The following is a 17,710-nucleotide window of genomic DNA, read 5'->3' as shown; positions in this document are numbered from 1 at the left end:
AACGGACGTTGCTTACCTGAACGTCCCTTCTCGACGCGCAGCTGGAGAATCCAAAGCTTCGGGTTGTTCAGTAGTTGATAGCCTACACTGAGTGTGTTCCTTTAAGAGATTTCTCTTCAGACACGCCCACTTGCTCAACAGAGTCCCAGTTTTGTTCACGAAGTAAGGAGCAGTAGAGCGTCAGGAAGGAATGTCCAGCAGCCAAGCTGGGTGGGTTGGATTCTCCAGCTGCGCGTCGAGAAGGGACGTTCAGGTAAGCAACGTCCGTTCTCCAACGCGCAGCTTGGAGAATCCAAAGCTTCGGGATTTACCCAAGCAAGTTCAGACAGGGAGGGAACCCGGCTGCTGTACGTCGTCTGAAGAGTTGCATACAGCTTGGAGCACCCGGCGGCCGAAGGATGCCTCCGCCGAGGCAAAGGAATCCACCTTGTAGTGCCTGATGAAGGGATTCAAGGATGACCAGGTGGCCGCTCTGCAGATGTCAGAGATGGAGGCATTAGTGGCCCAGGCGGCCGTTGTGGCGGCGCTCCTGGTAGAATGTGGAAGAATCCTCTGCGGAATTGGTCTATTCCGAGCTGAATAAGCCTTGGAGATGCAGGACTTAATCCACCTCCCAATGGTTGTGGAGGATACCTTCCGGCCCATGGAGGAGGGCAGAAAGGAAACGAAGAGCGATTCTGATTTCCGGAAATGCTGTGTTCGTTTAATATACCTGCGCAGGGCCCGTCGGACATCTAGCAGGTGCCAGTCTGCTTCCCGAGGATGTCGAGGATCGGGGCAGAAGTCCGGAAGGATTAATTCCTGGGCTCGATGGAATGTGGAATTTACTTTAGGCAGGAATGAGGGATCTAGTCTTAGTACCACGCGATTTGCATGGAAGACACAAAGGTCGCTTCTCACCGACAGTGCAGCTAGTTCGGATACACGGCGAGCCGAAGTAATCGCGACCAGAAACGCCACCTTAAGAGACAGAAAGCGGAGGCTGATGGAGGCGAGAGGCTCAAATGGAGGGTGCATGAGGGCCTGAAGGACCAGAGTCAAATCCCAGGTCGGGTATCGATGTATAACAGGAGGGCGCAGGTTGGATGCCCCTCGCAGAAAGTCGCGAATCGTCGGGTCCTGGGAGAGAGGAAGCTTTGCAGAAGTCGAAAGGACCGTACTAAGTGCAGCAACTTGGCGACGAAGAGTGTTAGGCGCAAGGTGCTTGTCCATGCCCCGCTGAAGGAATCCCAGCACTTCGGGAACAGAAGCAGACGTTGGATCCAGGTGGGATTTAGCACACCAGGAGCAGAAGGAGTTCCAGGTTGCGTTATAAATGCGGCATGTTGACGGCCGTCTTGAGGCCTGAATCGTGGGGATCGCATTGCTAGGCACGTTGGCTCGCCTTAGCAAGATCCGTTCAAGCGCCAGGCGGTCAACTGCAACCACTGCGGGTCTGGGTGCAGAATGACCCCCTGGCTGAGAACGATCCTGTTCCCTGGAATCCTCCACGGCCGTGCCACCGACAGGTCCACCAGATCCGCAAACCAGGACCTCCGAGGCCAGTGGGGTGCGACCAGAACGACGTCTGCCCTCTCTGCTATTATCCTGCGGATCAGATGAGGAAGGAGTGGTAGAGGGGGAAAGGCATAGAGGAGACCCCTGGGCCAGGGAGAGGCGAGGGCGTCGACTCCCTCCGCCTGAGGGCACTGGTACCGGGTGAAGAACCTGGGTAGGTGAGTGTTGTCGCGGCTGGCAAATAGATCGATCAGAGGCGTGCCGAATCTGCGGACGATCTCGGCGAACAGATCTGGGTGAAGTCGCCACTCGGCGTGGTCCAAGTGTTGCCTGCTGAGCCAGTCCGCTGTGATGTTCGTGGTCCCGGCGATGTGCTCCGCCACAAGGGACAGGACGTGCGTCTCCGCCCAGATCAGCAGTAGGGTCGTTTCCTCCATCAATGGACCCGAGCGCGTCCCCCCCTGGCGGTTCACGTGCGCCTTTGCTGTTACATTGTCCGTGCGTATCAGGACATGGTGCCCTGACACAATCTGCTGGAACCGTTGAAGGGAGAGGCGGATCGCACGGAGTTCCAACCAATTGATCTCGTTTAGGCTCTCCTCTGCTGACCACGTTCCCTGGGCAACGTGGGATAAAAGATGACCTCCCCATCCCGTCAGGCTGGCGTCCGTTGTCACTACCAGGCGCTGTAGATTCTGGAAGTAGCTGCCCTGATGTAGGCTCTGGGAGGACCACCAGAGGAGAGACCTTGAGACCTCTGGCGGGAGGGAAACTAGTGTGGGAGAGTTGCTCCTCCTGGCTCTCTGAAAGGGGAGGAGGAACCACTGGAGCTGGCGCGAATGGAATCTCGCCCAAGGGACGACAGACAGGCAGGAAATCATTTTGCCGAGCAGGCGGGACAGGAGCAGCAAGGTCACCTTCTGAGAGGAGAGGACCTGTGATGTTAATGACTGGAGACTGGAACGCCGGTCCGTTGACAGGAACACCTGGCCCTTTACGGAATCTATTATTGTCCCTAGGTGAAGGATGCGAGTAGTGGGCTGCAGTTGGCTCTTCGGAATGTTGAGGGAGAAGCCATGATGACGAAGGCAGCGACACACCACTTCTAGGTCTCGGGATGCCCGGGCCGGAGAAGGGGAGAGCACTAGGATATCGTCCAAGTAGCAGTGGAGGCGGACCGGATGTTGACGTAGATGGGCCGCCACTGCTGCCAGGAGCTTTGTAAAGGTCCTTGGGGCGGAGGAGAGGCCGAAGGGCATTGCTCTGTATTGGTAATGCCTGTTGTTGTAGGCAAAGCGTAGGAAACGACGATGGGACAGTCGTATGGGTACGTGGAGGTACGCTTCTTTCAAATCGATAGAGGTCATCCAGTCCGATGGTCGAATGGAAGCCAGAATTGATCGGAGGGACTCCATTTTGAACTGATGATATACTATAAATTCGTTCAGCCTCTTGAGGTCTAGGATGCCCCTGTGACCCCCGGATGATTTGGGGACCAGGAAGAAAATTGAATAGAAGCCGGTCCCGCGATGATGGTGGGGAACCGGTTCGATGGCTTGGATTTGAAGCAGGTGATGGATTTCTGCCTCCATTAGCTGGCGCTTGTCCAGGTTGGGAGAAATAGGGCATTGGACAAAGTGTGAGGGAGGTCTGGAGCGGAACTCCAGGGTAAGGCCAAGACGGATTGTTTGGAGCACCCAGGCGTCCGACGTCGAGATCTCCCACTGGGGAAGAAAATGAGTCAGACGGCCGCCAATGGGAAGATGGATGTAGTCACTTCCCTCTTCTAAAGGTACGGGAGCCCGTACCTCGAAATGGCCGTTTGGTCGCTGGGGCCTTTCGACCACGGTCTCTGAAGGCGGGTCTATCGAAGGAACGGTCGAATCCTTGAGAATAGGGCCTTGAGGGGAAGGACCCCGAAGGGCCGGAGTCGTTCCGAAAGGGCTGCCTGGTGAAATAGGACGATGGTCTACGATCTGCCCTCTTATATGAGGATGGCATCACCTTCCGTTTATCCTTGTCCTCGACAAGGATGGGGTCTAAGGCCTCTCCAAAAAGCCGGGAACCCTTATATGGAGTTGAAGCGAGGCGCCACCTAGACTTGGCATCAGCTCTCCAATTTTTAAGCCATAATAGATGGCGAGATGTGACGGACGACACCAGGGCGCGCGAAGCGAACTTCGCGGCATTGAGCGAAGCGTCCGCCGTATATTCAGTAGCCGCCACCAGTTTGTTGACGTCTTGGCGGAGGCGTGAATCCGCCGGGGGAAGGCGCTCGTGAAGTTGGCGGAGCCAGATTAAGCAGGCACGGCTGAAAAAGGAAGCTGAGGTGGCTGCCCTAACCGCCCAGGCGGCCGCGTTGTGAGTACGTCGGAAGTTAAACTCAGCTTTTCGGTCCTCTGAGCGCAAACCGTCGGCGACGTCGTTGGAAATTACAGAGGAAGCCGTCAGATTGGCCACTGGCGCGTCTACAGTCGGTAACTGAAGGAGATCTTGGAGACTAGGCGCCGAACAATAAAGTTTTTTGTCTAGCCCGGAAGGAGCGGGCAAGGATGAGGGTGTGGTCCAGGATCGTTGGACCACCTCAGAAAAAAGCTGTGGACACGGAATAAAGTCCGCTTGCGCCTTAGGTGCCATAAACAAGGCCTCATGTTGTTGAGAGGAACCGGGCTGATCAACTTGAGAGACTGGGTCAGCCATATTTGTGGCCAACTTGGCCTTGCGCAGGAGCGATTTGAATAACGAGGGTCTAAAGAGCCCAGAGAAGGCTGGCTTTTCGGGTGGCATATCTGCATCATCAGATAAATCCATATCCGACGGGTCGCACTCCCCCTCCTCCAAAGACGACTCCTCGTGGTGACCATGGTCCAGATACAGCTCGGACTCATGCGTCATAGCCTGATACTGGGTAGGGGCCTGTTGAGGGTCCCGGGCCAGAGGAGGAGGAGGAAAACGTGGCTGAGGCCAGGCTCCATATGGTGCAGCCCGTTGAGAAGTCGCTGCCAGTGTTCTAGAAACCGTGTCAGAGATGATCCGCTGAATATCATACTGAGAAGGTGGAGGAGCTGCCTCCGTGGCGCGCAAGCCTGCCGCCGTGGGAGTAAAGGTCGCCTCCGGCTGAGACCGTCGAGGAAGAATGGCAGCGCACGAGAGGTCCACGGGCTCCATGCAGTGAGTCGATAACGCCTCAGGGAAAACTTCCATGTTTGGCGATGGAAACAACGGTTGTTGAGGAGCCTGATGGACGGGCTGGACCGTAGCTTCGACAACGGGCGAGAGTGGCGTAGGTAAGTGTGCGAAAACAGCTTGTGCTGACTGGTTGCGCGCTTTCTCGAACTGGCGCTCCAGAGCCTTGTGTCTCCTGGAGGCGTCCTTGTCTGCAGCTGATGAGTGCTTTGTCTTTTTAGAGCGTGGAGCCGCCGATGAAGATGAATGTGAAGCGCGTTTACGGGACCGTTTACGTTGCTTGGCCTGGTCGTGAATGCGCTCGGGAGAGCTGTTGTCCTCCAGATCGGATGAGAGAACACGTTCAGCCATGTTGTAACCTTTGTTTCCTTTTCCTTTTTTTTTTTTTTTTTTTTAGAAGGGAGGAAGATGAAGATTCAGTAAGTATTTAATTTGTTGATTATTAGCCCTTTTATTTTATTTATTTATTTATTTTTTTAACAGGAAACAGTTGAAGAACTACTGAGTAAATGAAGATAGCCCAGGGCTAGCAGGTAAGTCTTTTCTTCTAATTTTATTTTAGAAGTAGAGGCTGGGGGGAGGAATTGGGGGGGGGGGTATGGAAGCCGTGCAACTAGCCGATTGCTCCAAAGAGACAGGCTAGTAGGTCCCCCAATGCTTGCAATCAGAAGACCGGCCTCTGCAACTCACTGCGCCTGCGTGAGGCTGTCACCAGGCAGAATTTTACAGCCGTTAGAAATCCTCTCTTGTCAGGCAGAGAAAATGGCGCCAAACAGGGCTTGCAGAGCGAGGGCGACAGAAGGAATGGGGGGGGGCTGTTCCCTTTTGAAAGAGCAGAACGGCGATAAGATTGAGCCCAGAACGGAGACCCAGCGTCAGGAAGAGTCCTTGTGGGGGGAGGAGGAAGGCCAAGGGGCGCGAGCTGCGCTGATCGCAGCTCCCAGCGCTGAGGCGAATAGGAGGAAAAGGCGCGCGCTTTAAAAGGCAGTCCAAGCGACGACGCCTAGAGCCCTTGGAAAGGTTGCAAGCCGAGAGAGAAAACAGCCGAAGGCTCAGAAGCGCTTCCCCGGCTGTCTAGATTGATGGGAGAGCGCTCCGGCGATGAAGGGGCGCACGTGGGGCGCTCCGGCGCTCGAGGATCGCTCCGGCGACGAGGCGTCCGTGGGGGAGGAGGCTGCAGCGATCCCTGCGATGGCGACGGCGTGCGATCACTCAGAAGTGATCCAAACGCCAGGAAGCCCTCAGGACGATTAAGGGAAAGGGAGAGAGACGCCGCTGAGCATAGGGCGTCAATCTCCAGCCGCCAAGGTGAAGTTTAGTCCAGACGGTGAGGGCGGCAATTTAAAGAGGGCAGTCAATATGCAAGTGTCAGGAAGATGGGAAGAAACTGACAGCTTGCCTGAAGCAGCAGGCAGACTCACCACCGGCAATTATAGAAAGGAGAGGACTGGAATTGGAGAATCCAAAGTTTCTGGAACAGTTCAGATAGTAATCAGAGAAATTTTCAGACAGTGTCACAGGCTCAACTGAGTGAACTAAACTGGGACTCTGTTGAGCAAGTGGGCGTGTCTGAAGAGAAATCTCTTAAAGGAACACACTCAGTGTAGGCTATCAACTACTGAACAACCCGAAGCTTTGGATTCTCCAAGCTGCGCGTTGGAGAACATATTATCACAAATGGGGCATGGTGGCGCAGCTGGCTAATAGCCTGTTATTAACATTCAGCTGCCTGCAATTACTGCAAGTTCGAATCTCCCCAGGCTCAAGGTTGACTCAGCCTTCCATCCTTTCTAAGGTAGGTAAATTGAGGACCCAGTTTGTGGGGGCAATAAGCTGACTTTGTATAAATATACAAAAGTATGAAGGCTATTGCTTAACACACTGTAAGCTGCCCTAAGTCTCCGGAGAAGGGCGGCATATAAATCAAATAATTAAAAAAAGCCCTTTTGATTATGGCCATGTGCTGGCATCTGCATTAGAGATATTTTCTTATTTTATTGGGAAAAAGGAATTCATTTGCCTTTGCAATGATGTCCATGGTCAACCGTCTGAGCAGGCTCATCATATCCACTTCCATCTCTCCATCTGCTTTTTCATTCAGCACTTTCATGAGGTCTTCTGCTTGGTCATTAAAGATCTCCATCAACCCAATCAAGTAACTATGCAACGAAAGATACGTTGCTTTCAAAAGAGCTTTTTCTTGTGTACAGAAAGATAGATTTATAAATCAAGTCAAGCGAGACTACAATATAACCCATTAGAAAAAATGTACACTATAATTACACATATACTCCAAAGGTGGTTTTTTCAAGAGGCAACTGGACTTTTTGGTTTTTCTTTGAAGACATTTTGAAGAGCTGAGGAAGCTTCTTGAATGAGAAGTGAAATGTCTTCAAAGAAAAACCAGAAAGTTCAATTGCCTCCTGAAAAAAACACCTTTGGAACAACCATGACCTGGATGACTGAGAATCTCCAGATACATATATTGCAAGTTTATTTAATGAAGGACACAAGGATGTCCTTGTGTCCATTAAATAAATGAAATAATAAATGAATATCTCCCATCTTATCTACCCTCCTACAACATTTACTGTATTTTTTTGGAGTATAAGACCCACTCCCCCCCCCCAAATAGAGTGAAAATTTGGGTGCGTCTTATACACGAAATGTAGCCCCACCCACCTTCCAGCCCCACCCACCAGCCTCTGCCTCCCAGCAATTTACCTCCTTGCAGCAAACAGCCCATTTCAGCTTCAGCACAGCCTGATTAACACAAGAAATTGATTATTGGTTGGATCAGCCTCCCGACCGACCCTCAGCTGTTTCAGGCTGCAGGGATTGCCATTGCCTATTGCTGCTAGCCCATTTGCTGCAAGGAGGCAAATTGCTGGGAGGCAGAGGCTGATTTTTTTTTCTTGTTTTCCTTCCCAAGAAAGGTAGATACATCTTATAGTCCAGAACATTTTATACTCCGAAAAATACGGTATGTATTCCGAATATTCACATAGATTTAAACATCATACAGGAACAGAGGAATACAGTATGAGAATAAAAGAAATTTCATTGCATAACCAGAATTATGTACAGTGATTAATTCTATTTGAAATGACATCTCTTTAAAAATATCAACCTATTCCAAGAATTTCCCCTCCTTACTTTCGACTGAATGCTGGATCCATAATTTTTCGCTGTTTGTGCCAATGATTATAGTCAAGATCGGTTTCCAAGCCATTCCCTAAAAATCTGAAAAAGGAGAGGAAAAAAAATAATCTTGTACATAGTATTTTTCAGCCAGTTTAAATAACCTGTTCTGCCCATAAAATCATGTTTCAGGGAAAAAAGGTATGCCAAGGAGTTCAATTTCCTTCTTACATGCTGGCTTCCTCCCAGCATAATCTGGCAAACTATGTTTAACATTAAATAGAAACCATAGTAATAAGACCTCTGCTAATAATTGCAATTTGGCAGTAGTGGGTGTCAATGGAAATAATTAATTAAACTTGTATGCTGCTCAACTCTTAATGACCAAGGATGGCTCACAACAATAAATCAAAGAAATTACAATAACATAAATAAAGAAAGCAGTGGTGAAATGTAAAATTTGTTAGTACTGGTTCTGTGGGCGTGGCTTTGGTGGGGGGAGTGTAATGTGACTGGGTGGGCGTGGCCAACTTTTTTTTTTTTAACTTTTTCAAAGCATTTTTTTACACCTATTTGAATGAATAGGTTATAAAAAATCGCTTTTAAAAGGTACAAAAAGAGGCTCTGACGATCGCGCGCCATAGCTGTGAGCCTTTTTAAAAACTTTTTTAAAGCATTTTTACTACCGGTTCTGGAGAACCAGTAGTAAAAAAATGCCTAAAAAAAAAAGTTCCAACGATCAGCTGACTGAAGCCCGATCTTCGGAACATTTTTAAAGCATTTTTAACTACATTTTTTACTAACGGTTCAGGCGAACCGGACCAAACCGGGAGCATTTCACCTCTGAAATAAAGATAAAAGATCTTTATCTCAATTTATTTCATTACAAGTCAGGAACAGAACAAATCTTGATGGACAATACATGCTAAAAGTTTCACTGAAAAATAAGAGGTGAATCCATTTTATTGAGTCAACAGAAATTATTTCACAATTTTGAATGCCGCTGACTATGACAATCTTCTATAGTGCCTTACTGATCTAATAATTAGAGGCCTTAGTCTACCTGCTCAGGGCCTTGTTTCACCTTGTTGGGTGAAATTTCCCAGGTAAACCAGCAGTGCAGAGTTTGTTTTTCATGAATATACTGTACTTCACTAATTCACATTGAGATTGGATAGTAATTCTGATTTAAATAATTTTCATCGAAGACTTTTGCTATAGGTGAAATATATTTACAGAGAAATCTTGGGAATTAGAAGATTTTCCTGATTAATGCATTTTAATACGTCATATATAATTTTGCTTTAGCTTACCTTACACCAAACACATTGCGAAGTCGGTTATATATCCTTGGGTCCTTTGAATACTGTGGTGACATCAAGTACTCCTAAAATTAAATTGCTCTGATAAATCCTTTACTGAGTATGTTTAATGTTGTCATATTAATCTTTACAATAAATTTTTGGAGAGTATAAATAAAAGTTTAAGGAGAACTGGGAGTCCTTTTTGTTGTCTCAGTTTTGGATACAGTGTGTATATCAGGAGTGGGTTCTAAAGTTTTTTACTAACGGTTCTGTGGACGTGGTTTATTCTGTGGGTGTGGCTTGATGGTCATGTGACTGGGCAGGTGTGATCAACTCAATGTCACTCATGTCAAAGGGAGTTATAGTTCTTTGACCATGCCCCTTGTTCCTTCCTCTCAGGCCCAGTTTCAACTCAGTTGGCCTGAGAGAAACATCTTTAGCAGATCTGGCTTTCAGCCATTGTCTGTTTGATTATCTCAGAGTCACTGTGAGTTTTTAGGATTCTTTAGGATTTAGCAGAGGTACTGGTCTACCAGGCTTTTAACTGCTTGCAGAGCCATACCGGTCTATCCATTTGTTTTTGGAGCGCACCGGTCTACCCATTTGTTTTTGGAGCGCACTGGTCTATCACCACACTGCCTTTTACCGCTGATCAGCTGTAGGGCGGCCCTTTGAAGCACCGCGGCAAGAGTTCAAACTGTTTTTTGCCGCTCTGCCACCACCAAGAGCATCGGAAACCGCTTTCAGGCAGCTTGGCCTCAATTGCCAATCTACCACCACCGAGCAGTTTACAAGGAGTGGATCGGTTCTAGCCATTCAGTTGGGAGGCTTCTTGGCTTCTCAATTTAAAGCAATGGTGTCTTGTTTTTTTTCTTCTCTTCTTTGTCAAGTGAGCCCTGATTTTTTCCTTCTAGCCGATCAGCTGGGACTCGGGAGGCAGTGAATAGATTGGGGCCAGGGCCAGGGCCAGGCAGAGGTGGTATTTACTGGTTCTCCGAACTACTCAAAATTTCCACTACCAGTTTGCAAGAACCGGGAAGAACCGGTAGCAACCCACCACTGGTGTATATATACATACACGTATACATGTACATATATATACAATAATCTTCTTTTAACGACCCCATAATCCCTTGTGGGGTGGAGTCTGGGCAACAGAATGGAGCTAGCAGAGTATTTACTGGCCGGATGCCCTTCCTGTCACCAATGCAGAGTTTTGTTCAGCAGATATAGTCCCATTGTGCCCAGAGAGAGAAATATCTGCCTTTTCCTGCTTAAGCAGGAGATTGGAACCAGTGCCTCTCATGCACTCCCTTGCACTCATCTTGGCCCTCTCCACACTTCCCTCACACTTTCCCGCATCCACAAACCCTGAGCCTCTGGGTGCACCTTCACAAACTGCAGACTCAACCCTTTTGGTCTCTCCCTTACACCCTTGCACAGCCTCCCTCACCCGCACTGCCTTTTGTACAAGCCTTACATTCTCATCTACCTCTCTAACCCTCACTACATCATTCCTGCACCTCTTGCACTCTTGCTGCGCCCCACAAACTACATCTCTTGCACACTCTATGGCACTCTCACTTACTGACTTTGGTTGTGAGAAGCTGTCAAGAATTTGCCTTGCCTACCTTGGGATTCAATTAACAGTTACAACTTTGACTGCAGAGTATTTATGCCTGTCATATCAGTTTTGAAGCAAACCGCAAAAGAATGCTCAACTTTCACATACCTTTACTCCTTCAGGACTTAATATTAGTAATGCAACTCTATGAAAAGCATTAAAACGTACAACTGGTCCATATTTCTCAGCCCTATGAATGCAAAAATGTTAGTTAGCTAAAAATTTTTTAGCATTTATATATTTATAAATTCTGAAACACTAAATTACATTACATTCAAGTATTGTTTCTTTAAGGATGATAATTTCTTTAAGGATAATATTTTTTATTAGTACTGGTAGTCCTCGATTTACGTCTACAACCGAGCCCAAAATGTCCATTGTTAAGCAATACAGTTGTTTAAGTGAATTTTGCTCCATTTTACGATCTTTCTTGCTACAATTGTTAACTGAATCACTGCAGTGATTAATTTGATATCACGGTTGTTAAGTGAATCTGGCTTCCCTATTGATTTTGCTTGTCAGAAGGTCACAAAAGTTGATCACATGACCCCAGGACACTGCAACCGTCATAAACATAAGTAGCCAAGTGTCTGAGTTTTGATCACATGACCATCAGGATGCTGCAACGGTTGTGTGAAAAACGGTCATAAGTCACTTTTTTCAGTGCCGTTGTAACTTCAAATGGTCACTAAGTGAATTGCTGTAAGTTGAGGACTACCTGTATTTCATTTTATCAGAAGATTATTGATTATGGTTTTTCTAAATTACTACTTTTATAAATGTAGGTTTAAAATACTTAACAAATCCAAATGGAGGCTTAGAACTCAAAATACAGGCAATTGAGATCTATGAAGCAGCAGCATAGATCTCAATTATTGTAATTCAAAATAACTACTTTCAAGCGATGCAATTTTTTCAAAAACTTACCACTTCAGAAAGAGATCATGTATCAGTTCCTTGTTTTTCAATGTTCTCCAGAGGGTTGGCAAGTGACCAAGGAAAAAACTGTAATATTTGGGGTGGGGGAGGGTGGGGGAAAGACAGGGTTTTAAATGTGCACATTACAATCCAAAAAGAAGATATCGCAAGAGAAGGAAGGACAGAATGGAGATTGCTATTGAGTTCCATAAAGCTATTTCACAGTAAAATGCATAACAAGGTAGGCATGGTACAATTTTTTTCCACAGAAAAAGATAGAACTTCAGGCAAGCAGATTTACATGGGGAGGAACCCCAGGAAAAAGAATGTAGAAAAATGCAAACAATAAAGCCCATGGTAGAGGACATGAAGATGCATGCCAGTGGTGGGTTCCTCCCGGTTCGGCCCGGTTCTCCCGAGCCGGTAGCGGTGACGATATGATGTCACTGAACCACTGAACCCCCGCGTTATTCTTACCTTTTATTTGGCCCCACCCCCAATCTATTACACAAAATTACATATGTAGTTGAATTAAATGTTCTGTTTTCTTCTGAAACTTTTCTTTTCTTGGATTTATCCATGGGGTTGGCCTACCGGGGGTTGAAAAGCTCAATAAATCACATGCTGGCGGGTGTCGTACATTTGCGGTTGTGACGCATATTCTGAATGACAGGGAGCTGCAGCAGAGGGGTGAAAGAGCCACATGCGGCTCCAGAGCCGCAGGTTGCTGACCCCTGGACTAGACCAAGCAAAACCAAACAAATGGCTTAGTGGACTTTCTTTTCTTTATTTCCATACTTCGCTAGCCTCTAAGAACCTGTCTGATTTTCTCATGGAATGCATTGGGAACTCGTGGCTTCACCTAACCAGCGTTTTGGGGGTGGGGGGTGGGGGTGTAGGGTTGGCATCTGCCAGAAAACAACCATGCTCAGAAAGTATCAAGGACCCCTCTGGATTTTCAGCGATCGACCTAACGGTAGTGCACAGCGCGCAACTATTGAATTACGGCAGCCGACTTCGGGCTGTCAGCCAGCCGCTGAGCGACTATCAACCCTGCCGTCCGCAGCTGCTCTTACCTCGCCCTTGGAGCGCCGGGGATGTAATCGTACTTTACATGAATTACTTTAATGTAGCAACAGTAGAGTCCCAACATCAAAAGCGGCACGGCCAGCAGCAGCTGCCAAAAGCTCCACATCTCTTCCATAATAGACGGCGAACGCGAATTGAGACAAGCGCGGTAGCGAGCGTGCGGCGACTTGCTCTTTTCCCTGAACGGGAGCCTTATATGACGTCATCTGGCCGTACCACCTAAAGGGGAGGCGTCAAAGTCGATCTCATAGCCTGTCTTTTTAAAGCGGTATTACTCAACCTGAGCGACTTTAAATTGTGTGGACTTCAACTCCCAGAATTCCGCAGCCCGTATGGGCTGACTGAGGAATTCTGGAAGTTGAAGTCCACCAAGTCTTTAAAGCTACTGAGGTTGGGAAAACACTGCTTTAAAGCAGAGGTCTTCAACCTTGGCAACTTTAAGCCCGGAGGACTTCAACTCCCAGAATTCCTCAGTCAGGGAGGAGGAGTTGAAGTCCGCCAGGCTTAAAGTTGCCAAGGTTGGAGACCGCTGCTTTAAACTATCCGTGCCTGTTGTCGGCCTGGCCCAGCAGAGACGTCCCGCTGGATGACATCATCGCAGCTGCCAATTACCGCTCCCGAATAACGTAGAACGGCTGAGTGGGGTCTAAAAACCTTCGTGCTCTTTTTGCTCCTTGCGTCCCACGTGGTTTTCGTGTTTTACCGCAGCTATATAAACACCAACCACGTGAGCCACGATCAGATGCGCCAAAGGCGAGGTAGCAGAAGCTGCGGTGCAAATTCTGCAGAGCAGGGTTTGTGTGTGTGTGTTTATTTTTAAGAGAATTAGTATAATGCTGAATTTTTTTTACAGTTCTTGCAATCCATTTATAGAGCTTTCCATTTTTATTTTCTGTAGTTATCTTTTCCTCTTAAGAATTCCTAGTTATAGACTCACTTTTATAGCCTCCCTTTCTCCTTACCTCCTATAATTCTACCCAAACTTTGAAGAGTTGCTATGATTTTGATGGAAGGTAAAATGTCAATTATGCTTTCCATTTGCTGCTATTCCAACTACTATTCCATTCCCTAAAGAAACAAAATACTCATTTTGGAACGAGTTAAGTAGCAGATGGTAACAAATTATTTGCAAATTTTTATTAACTAAAGTTGCACAAAGCAATGACCTGTTAATTTTTCATATTGCAAATAATTATATTGGGGATGGATGGATAGCTTAATCTTTCATGAATATGCTATAGCTGTTGTCCTGGTACTGTGATAACAAATTCTGCCCGCTAATTAAGTACTTTGCAAAATAAGCATCATTAGTTCTGATTCTCTTGCCATTCAGTTTCATTGGATCAATTCTAGTATTGTGGAAGATGGGAAAAGGTATCTCTCTACCTTTTCTATAACATTCACCTTTATTGAAGAAACCTCCCAAATTCATTACTTTAAAGAGCCTTGGTAGCACAAGGGTTTAAGGCACCCTGTTATTAAGCTGCTTAAGACCAGCTGCCTGCAATTACTGCAGGGTTCGAATCTCGCCAAGGCTCAAGGTTGACTCAGCCTTCCATCCTTTCTAAGGTAGGTGAAATGAGGACCCAGTTTGTGGGGGCAATAAGCTGACTTTGTATAAATATACAAAAGGATGAAGGCTATTGCTGAGCACATTGTAAGCCGCCCTGAGTCTTCGGAGAAGGGCGGCATATAAATCAAATTTAAAAAAAAAAAAAATGTAGGCAATTCAATTCTGCTATTATGAGAATTATTCTAGTGTTGAATTTTTAAAAATGACATACTTGATTTAGTCTCATCAGTAGGAATGAGATATGTTCCAGAAAGTCCTTTTTATTTTCAGATATATCTCCTTTCTGAACCCTGAATGTTTTCTGTAAGATGCCCTCCATAACCTCATTGGAGCAGAGATACCACCACTGTTCCTTTTAGAAGTTTAAGAATTCATTCATTTGTTTATTCATTCATTGTTTTAGGTAAGCACAGTAGCCATTACTGGATGCTTGCTTGTAGTTCATTAAAGTTCATTCAGTAGTTCATTAAGTACAAATTATTTTATCCCAACCAGACTGCAGAGATAATTGAAATTTGGGCTAAACAGTCAATCTACTCTAGTCTCCCTTATTTCTTTGTTGGTAAAATATAAATTCAACACTTGAATCATGGAAGTTACTAAGGAAAATCTTGCTGCAAAATATTCCTGATCACCCCACTGAGAATTTAACCTGTTATGCTACTGATTATTATTCCATCCCTTTTCAACTTTTTACCTAATGACCTCGCCAGTGAGCAAACCATAATCACTGATACAAACAGCAGAGAATTCTCAATCTGTATTTTAACCATACATAAGGACAAAACAGATAATTTCAATATGATGAATATTTTTGAAGAGATTCTTCTTTATTAATAAATATAAAAATAAATATTAAGTTAACATGATAACTTAAAAATCAGTCCTATACTGTTTAGTTTGCTTTCTTGACATAATACCAGGTGATCATTTGCTAAGTTTAACCAGTCTTGGGAGTTAGTGGCAGGTGGTTGTAGCAGAGAGACTTAATGGTTAAATTATTGTGGCAGGACTGGTTACCTGGACAACAGTAGGTTCAACACAAAAGGAGAAGTAGTTGTCTCACTAGGAAAACACAAGGATGCAACTCTCAGCAGGAACTGGAGAACAAAGAGAATGTAGAAGCCAGCTGGCAGCCATTTGACCTCAGGCAAGGTTGAATGAGAGAGAGGGTTTTTTTTTAATAGATCTTGATGACAGTCCAGAAGCAAAAGCATCTGGGTGGTGCAGTTTAACTCCTTTTCATTTAGATCTTAGGTCTAGTGGACATCCCTGGAGCATCATCTGGAACACCCCTATGTCTTATCGTATTCAGATCTAGTTCATATACGCAGCTACCCCTCTGTACTTTGTTCAATGCAGTTCCATAAAAACTTTCTTGTGGTCCGAAATCATTATATATGTGGAATCAGATGGCCTATTGAAGTCAAAAGGCGTTTCAAGAAAGTTAAGTGTGTAGGAAATTCAGAGTTATCATCATTTAAAAATCTCTTGGATTACGAAACAGTAAACTGGCCTCAAGTAATTTCATTCTATGATGCAATTGAAGAGCTGCTGAGTTTAATCTATAGCACAAAGTATGTATTTATCCCGTAGTGGAGTTCCCCACCCACTTTCTTAACAGCATCCCCTTGTAGGAATGGAAAAGTTCACAGTGTGATGATTCCATGTTATGTACCAAATGTCCATGCTATGGCCAAAGGATGACAATGGGCAAGGCAAGTGCAATGGATAACACAAATTATAGGAAGGTCTCATCTGAACCCAACCAAACTTTGTCAAGTTTTAAATGGGTGGGCAGATAGAGAGGACATCTCATGGCCTTTTCCCTTTAAAAGGAATTCTTCTGGTTTATCTTCTATCTGCATCTCATTTCTGAACTAAATTACTCTTTGAGGACAAACCTGGAAACATTATCAAGGAAGATATGGATCTCTACTGAGAGCACCTATCCATGAAAAAAAAAACTGTTGTTGGGAAAGGGGTGGTGAAACCTAATCTATGCAAAAGATACCTAGAGTTCTGTTGCCAAACTTGTGGGAGTTTGAATTGGGCTTTCCATATTCATTTGAGATCTTTAAAATATAAAAACCATATCTGATAGATTTTTAAGTAGCAGTATTTGCAAATAAAAATACTTTTAACATTCCAGAGTAGCAACCAGCATGAAAATCAGTTTGAAATGAAAAGGGATCTTTTAAGACTTGTTACAGGCAGTGGAAGAATAGATCGTAGAATATAATTCCAGAGAAATATGTTCAATGACTTCTTATTGCCAATATAATGCAATATAATGCCAGATTGGCAGAGTCCATTTAAAGCCCAAGTGCACAGATGTAGACAGTCCTTATAATAGTTTCCTAATGATATTTTCCAATATTTATGAAGGAATATTTTTCCTCCATATGTTTGAATAGTATAATAATTGTAATAATAGGAACTGAATTTAGTTCCATGTTCAGAGAAAATTCCCAATTGTAAAAGCAGGTTGCATTCATATGCATAAGAGAATAATGCAATATCTTTTCTAGGAAGGGTACAAGAAAAGTCTGAATAAAAATATAGCATGAATGCTATTGATGTCTTAAAATATGAGCAAATCATATTGATAGAGCTCTGTGGCTTTAAATTCACATGTTAATTCTTATACTGTATTTCTTCCACTTATCTATCATCAGACTTCATATATTCAGAAAATTGCAAGATGCAATTCTTTTTGAAATAAAAAGAAAAGCCTTACCTAGTTCCAAAGGCTTGAAAATCGTTGTAAGAAAAAGTAAAAGCTTCACAGAAGCAATTTTCATTTGTACAATTGTAACTGTAATCCTTGACAATTTTAAGAACGCATCCACAGTTTAAAGCATTCTGACCACTGCAATTGGAAATTAATCATCAGGTATTTATTATAAGTATATATACTGTAAATAAAAATGGGCATAACATTGTTAATAAAACTAAAGGATCTTCATACAAATTAGACTTTAGAATACTCCCCAAAATACTGTAACAATACAATGATTGAATATTTTGGAAAATGGTTAAAACAATTCTAAAATTCTAAAAATATGTTTTAACTAAAACATATTCTTTTAAACAAAACCAGTTTAAGAGTGGTACTATGGGGTAAAACACAGCCCAAAGATTGTTCCTAATCCTATAGTGTCTCAATAACATTAGTGCAGTATACATCCATTGATACTGTTAAAAACACTCTAAAATGTTTTGTTTAAATAATTCCAAAACTCTAGCATTAAAAAATGGCAATGGAATGGAAGAGACTTACCCTGTTACTTTTTAAAGTATGATAAAACCTGAAGGATACCAAAGTGCCAGAACAATGGGGTACAAGTCTTCTCCCACAGACAAAAATTGTGGGCT

At 44.8% G+C, this 17,710-nt stretch overlaps 1 protein-coding gene across 1 annotated transcript in view; it reads right to left on the bottom strand.

Annotated features, from left to right (window-relative positions):
- The window catches only part of CYP46A1 (cytochrome P450 family 46 subfamily A member 1), a 28,377-nt gene extending 15,416 nt beyond the window's left edge, over nt 1–12,961 (bottom strand). The window contains 6 exon segments of the mRNA XM_034418455.3: nt 6,704–6,842; nt 7,840–7,926; nt 9,138–9,211; nt 10,861–10,942; nt 11,680–11,757; nt 12,747–12,961. Of these exon segments, the coding sequence (XP_034274346.2) occupies nt 6,704–6,842; nt 7,840–7,926; nt 9,138–9,211; nt 10,861–10,942; nt 11,680–11,757; nt 12,747–12,874 (588 nt within the window). The 5' untranslated portion in view covers nt 12,875–12,961.
- Between the last annotated feature and the right edge of the window lie 4,749 nt (nt 12,962–17,710).

Source organism: Pantherophis guttatus, chromosome 1 (genome assembly GCF_059756535.1).
Source record: "Pantherophis guttatus breed Tessera chromosome 1, ASM5975653v1, whole genome shotgun sequence".
Classification (NCBI taxonomy): Eukaryota; Metazoa; Chordata; class Lepidosauria; order Squamata; family Colubridae; genus Pantherophis; species Pantherophis guttatus.
The sequence above is the reverse complement of the archived record's forward strand: the minus strand, read 5'-3'. Positions and strand labels throughout refer to the sequence as shown.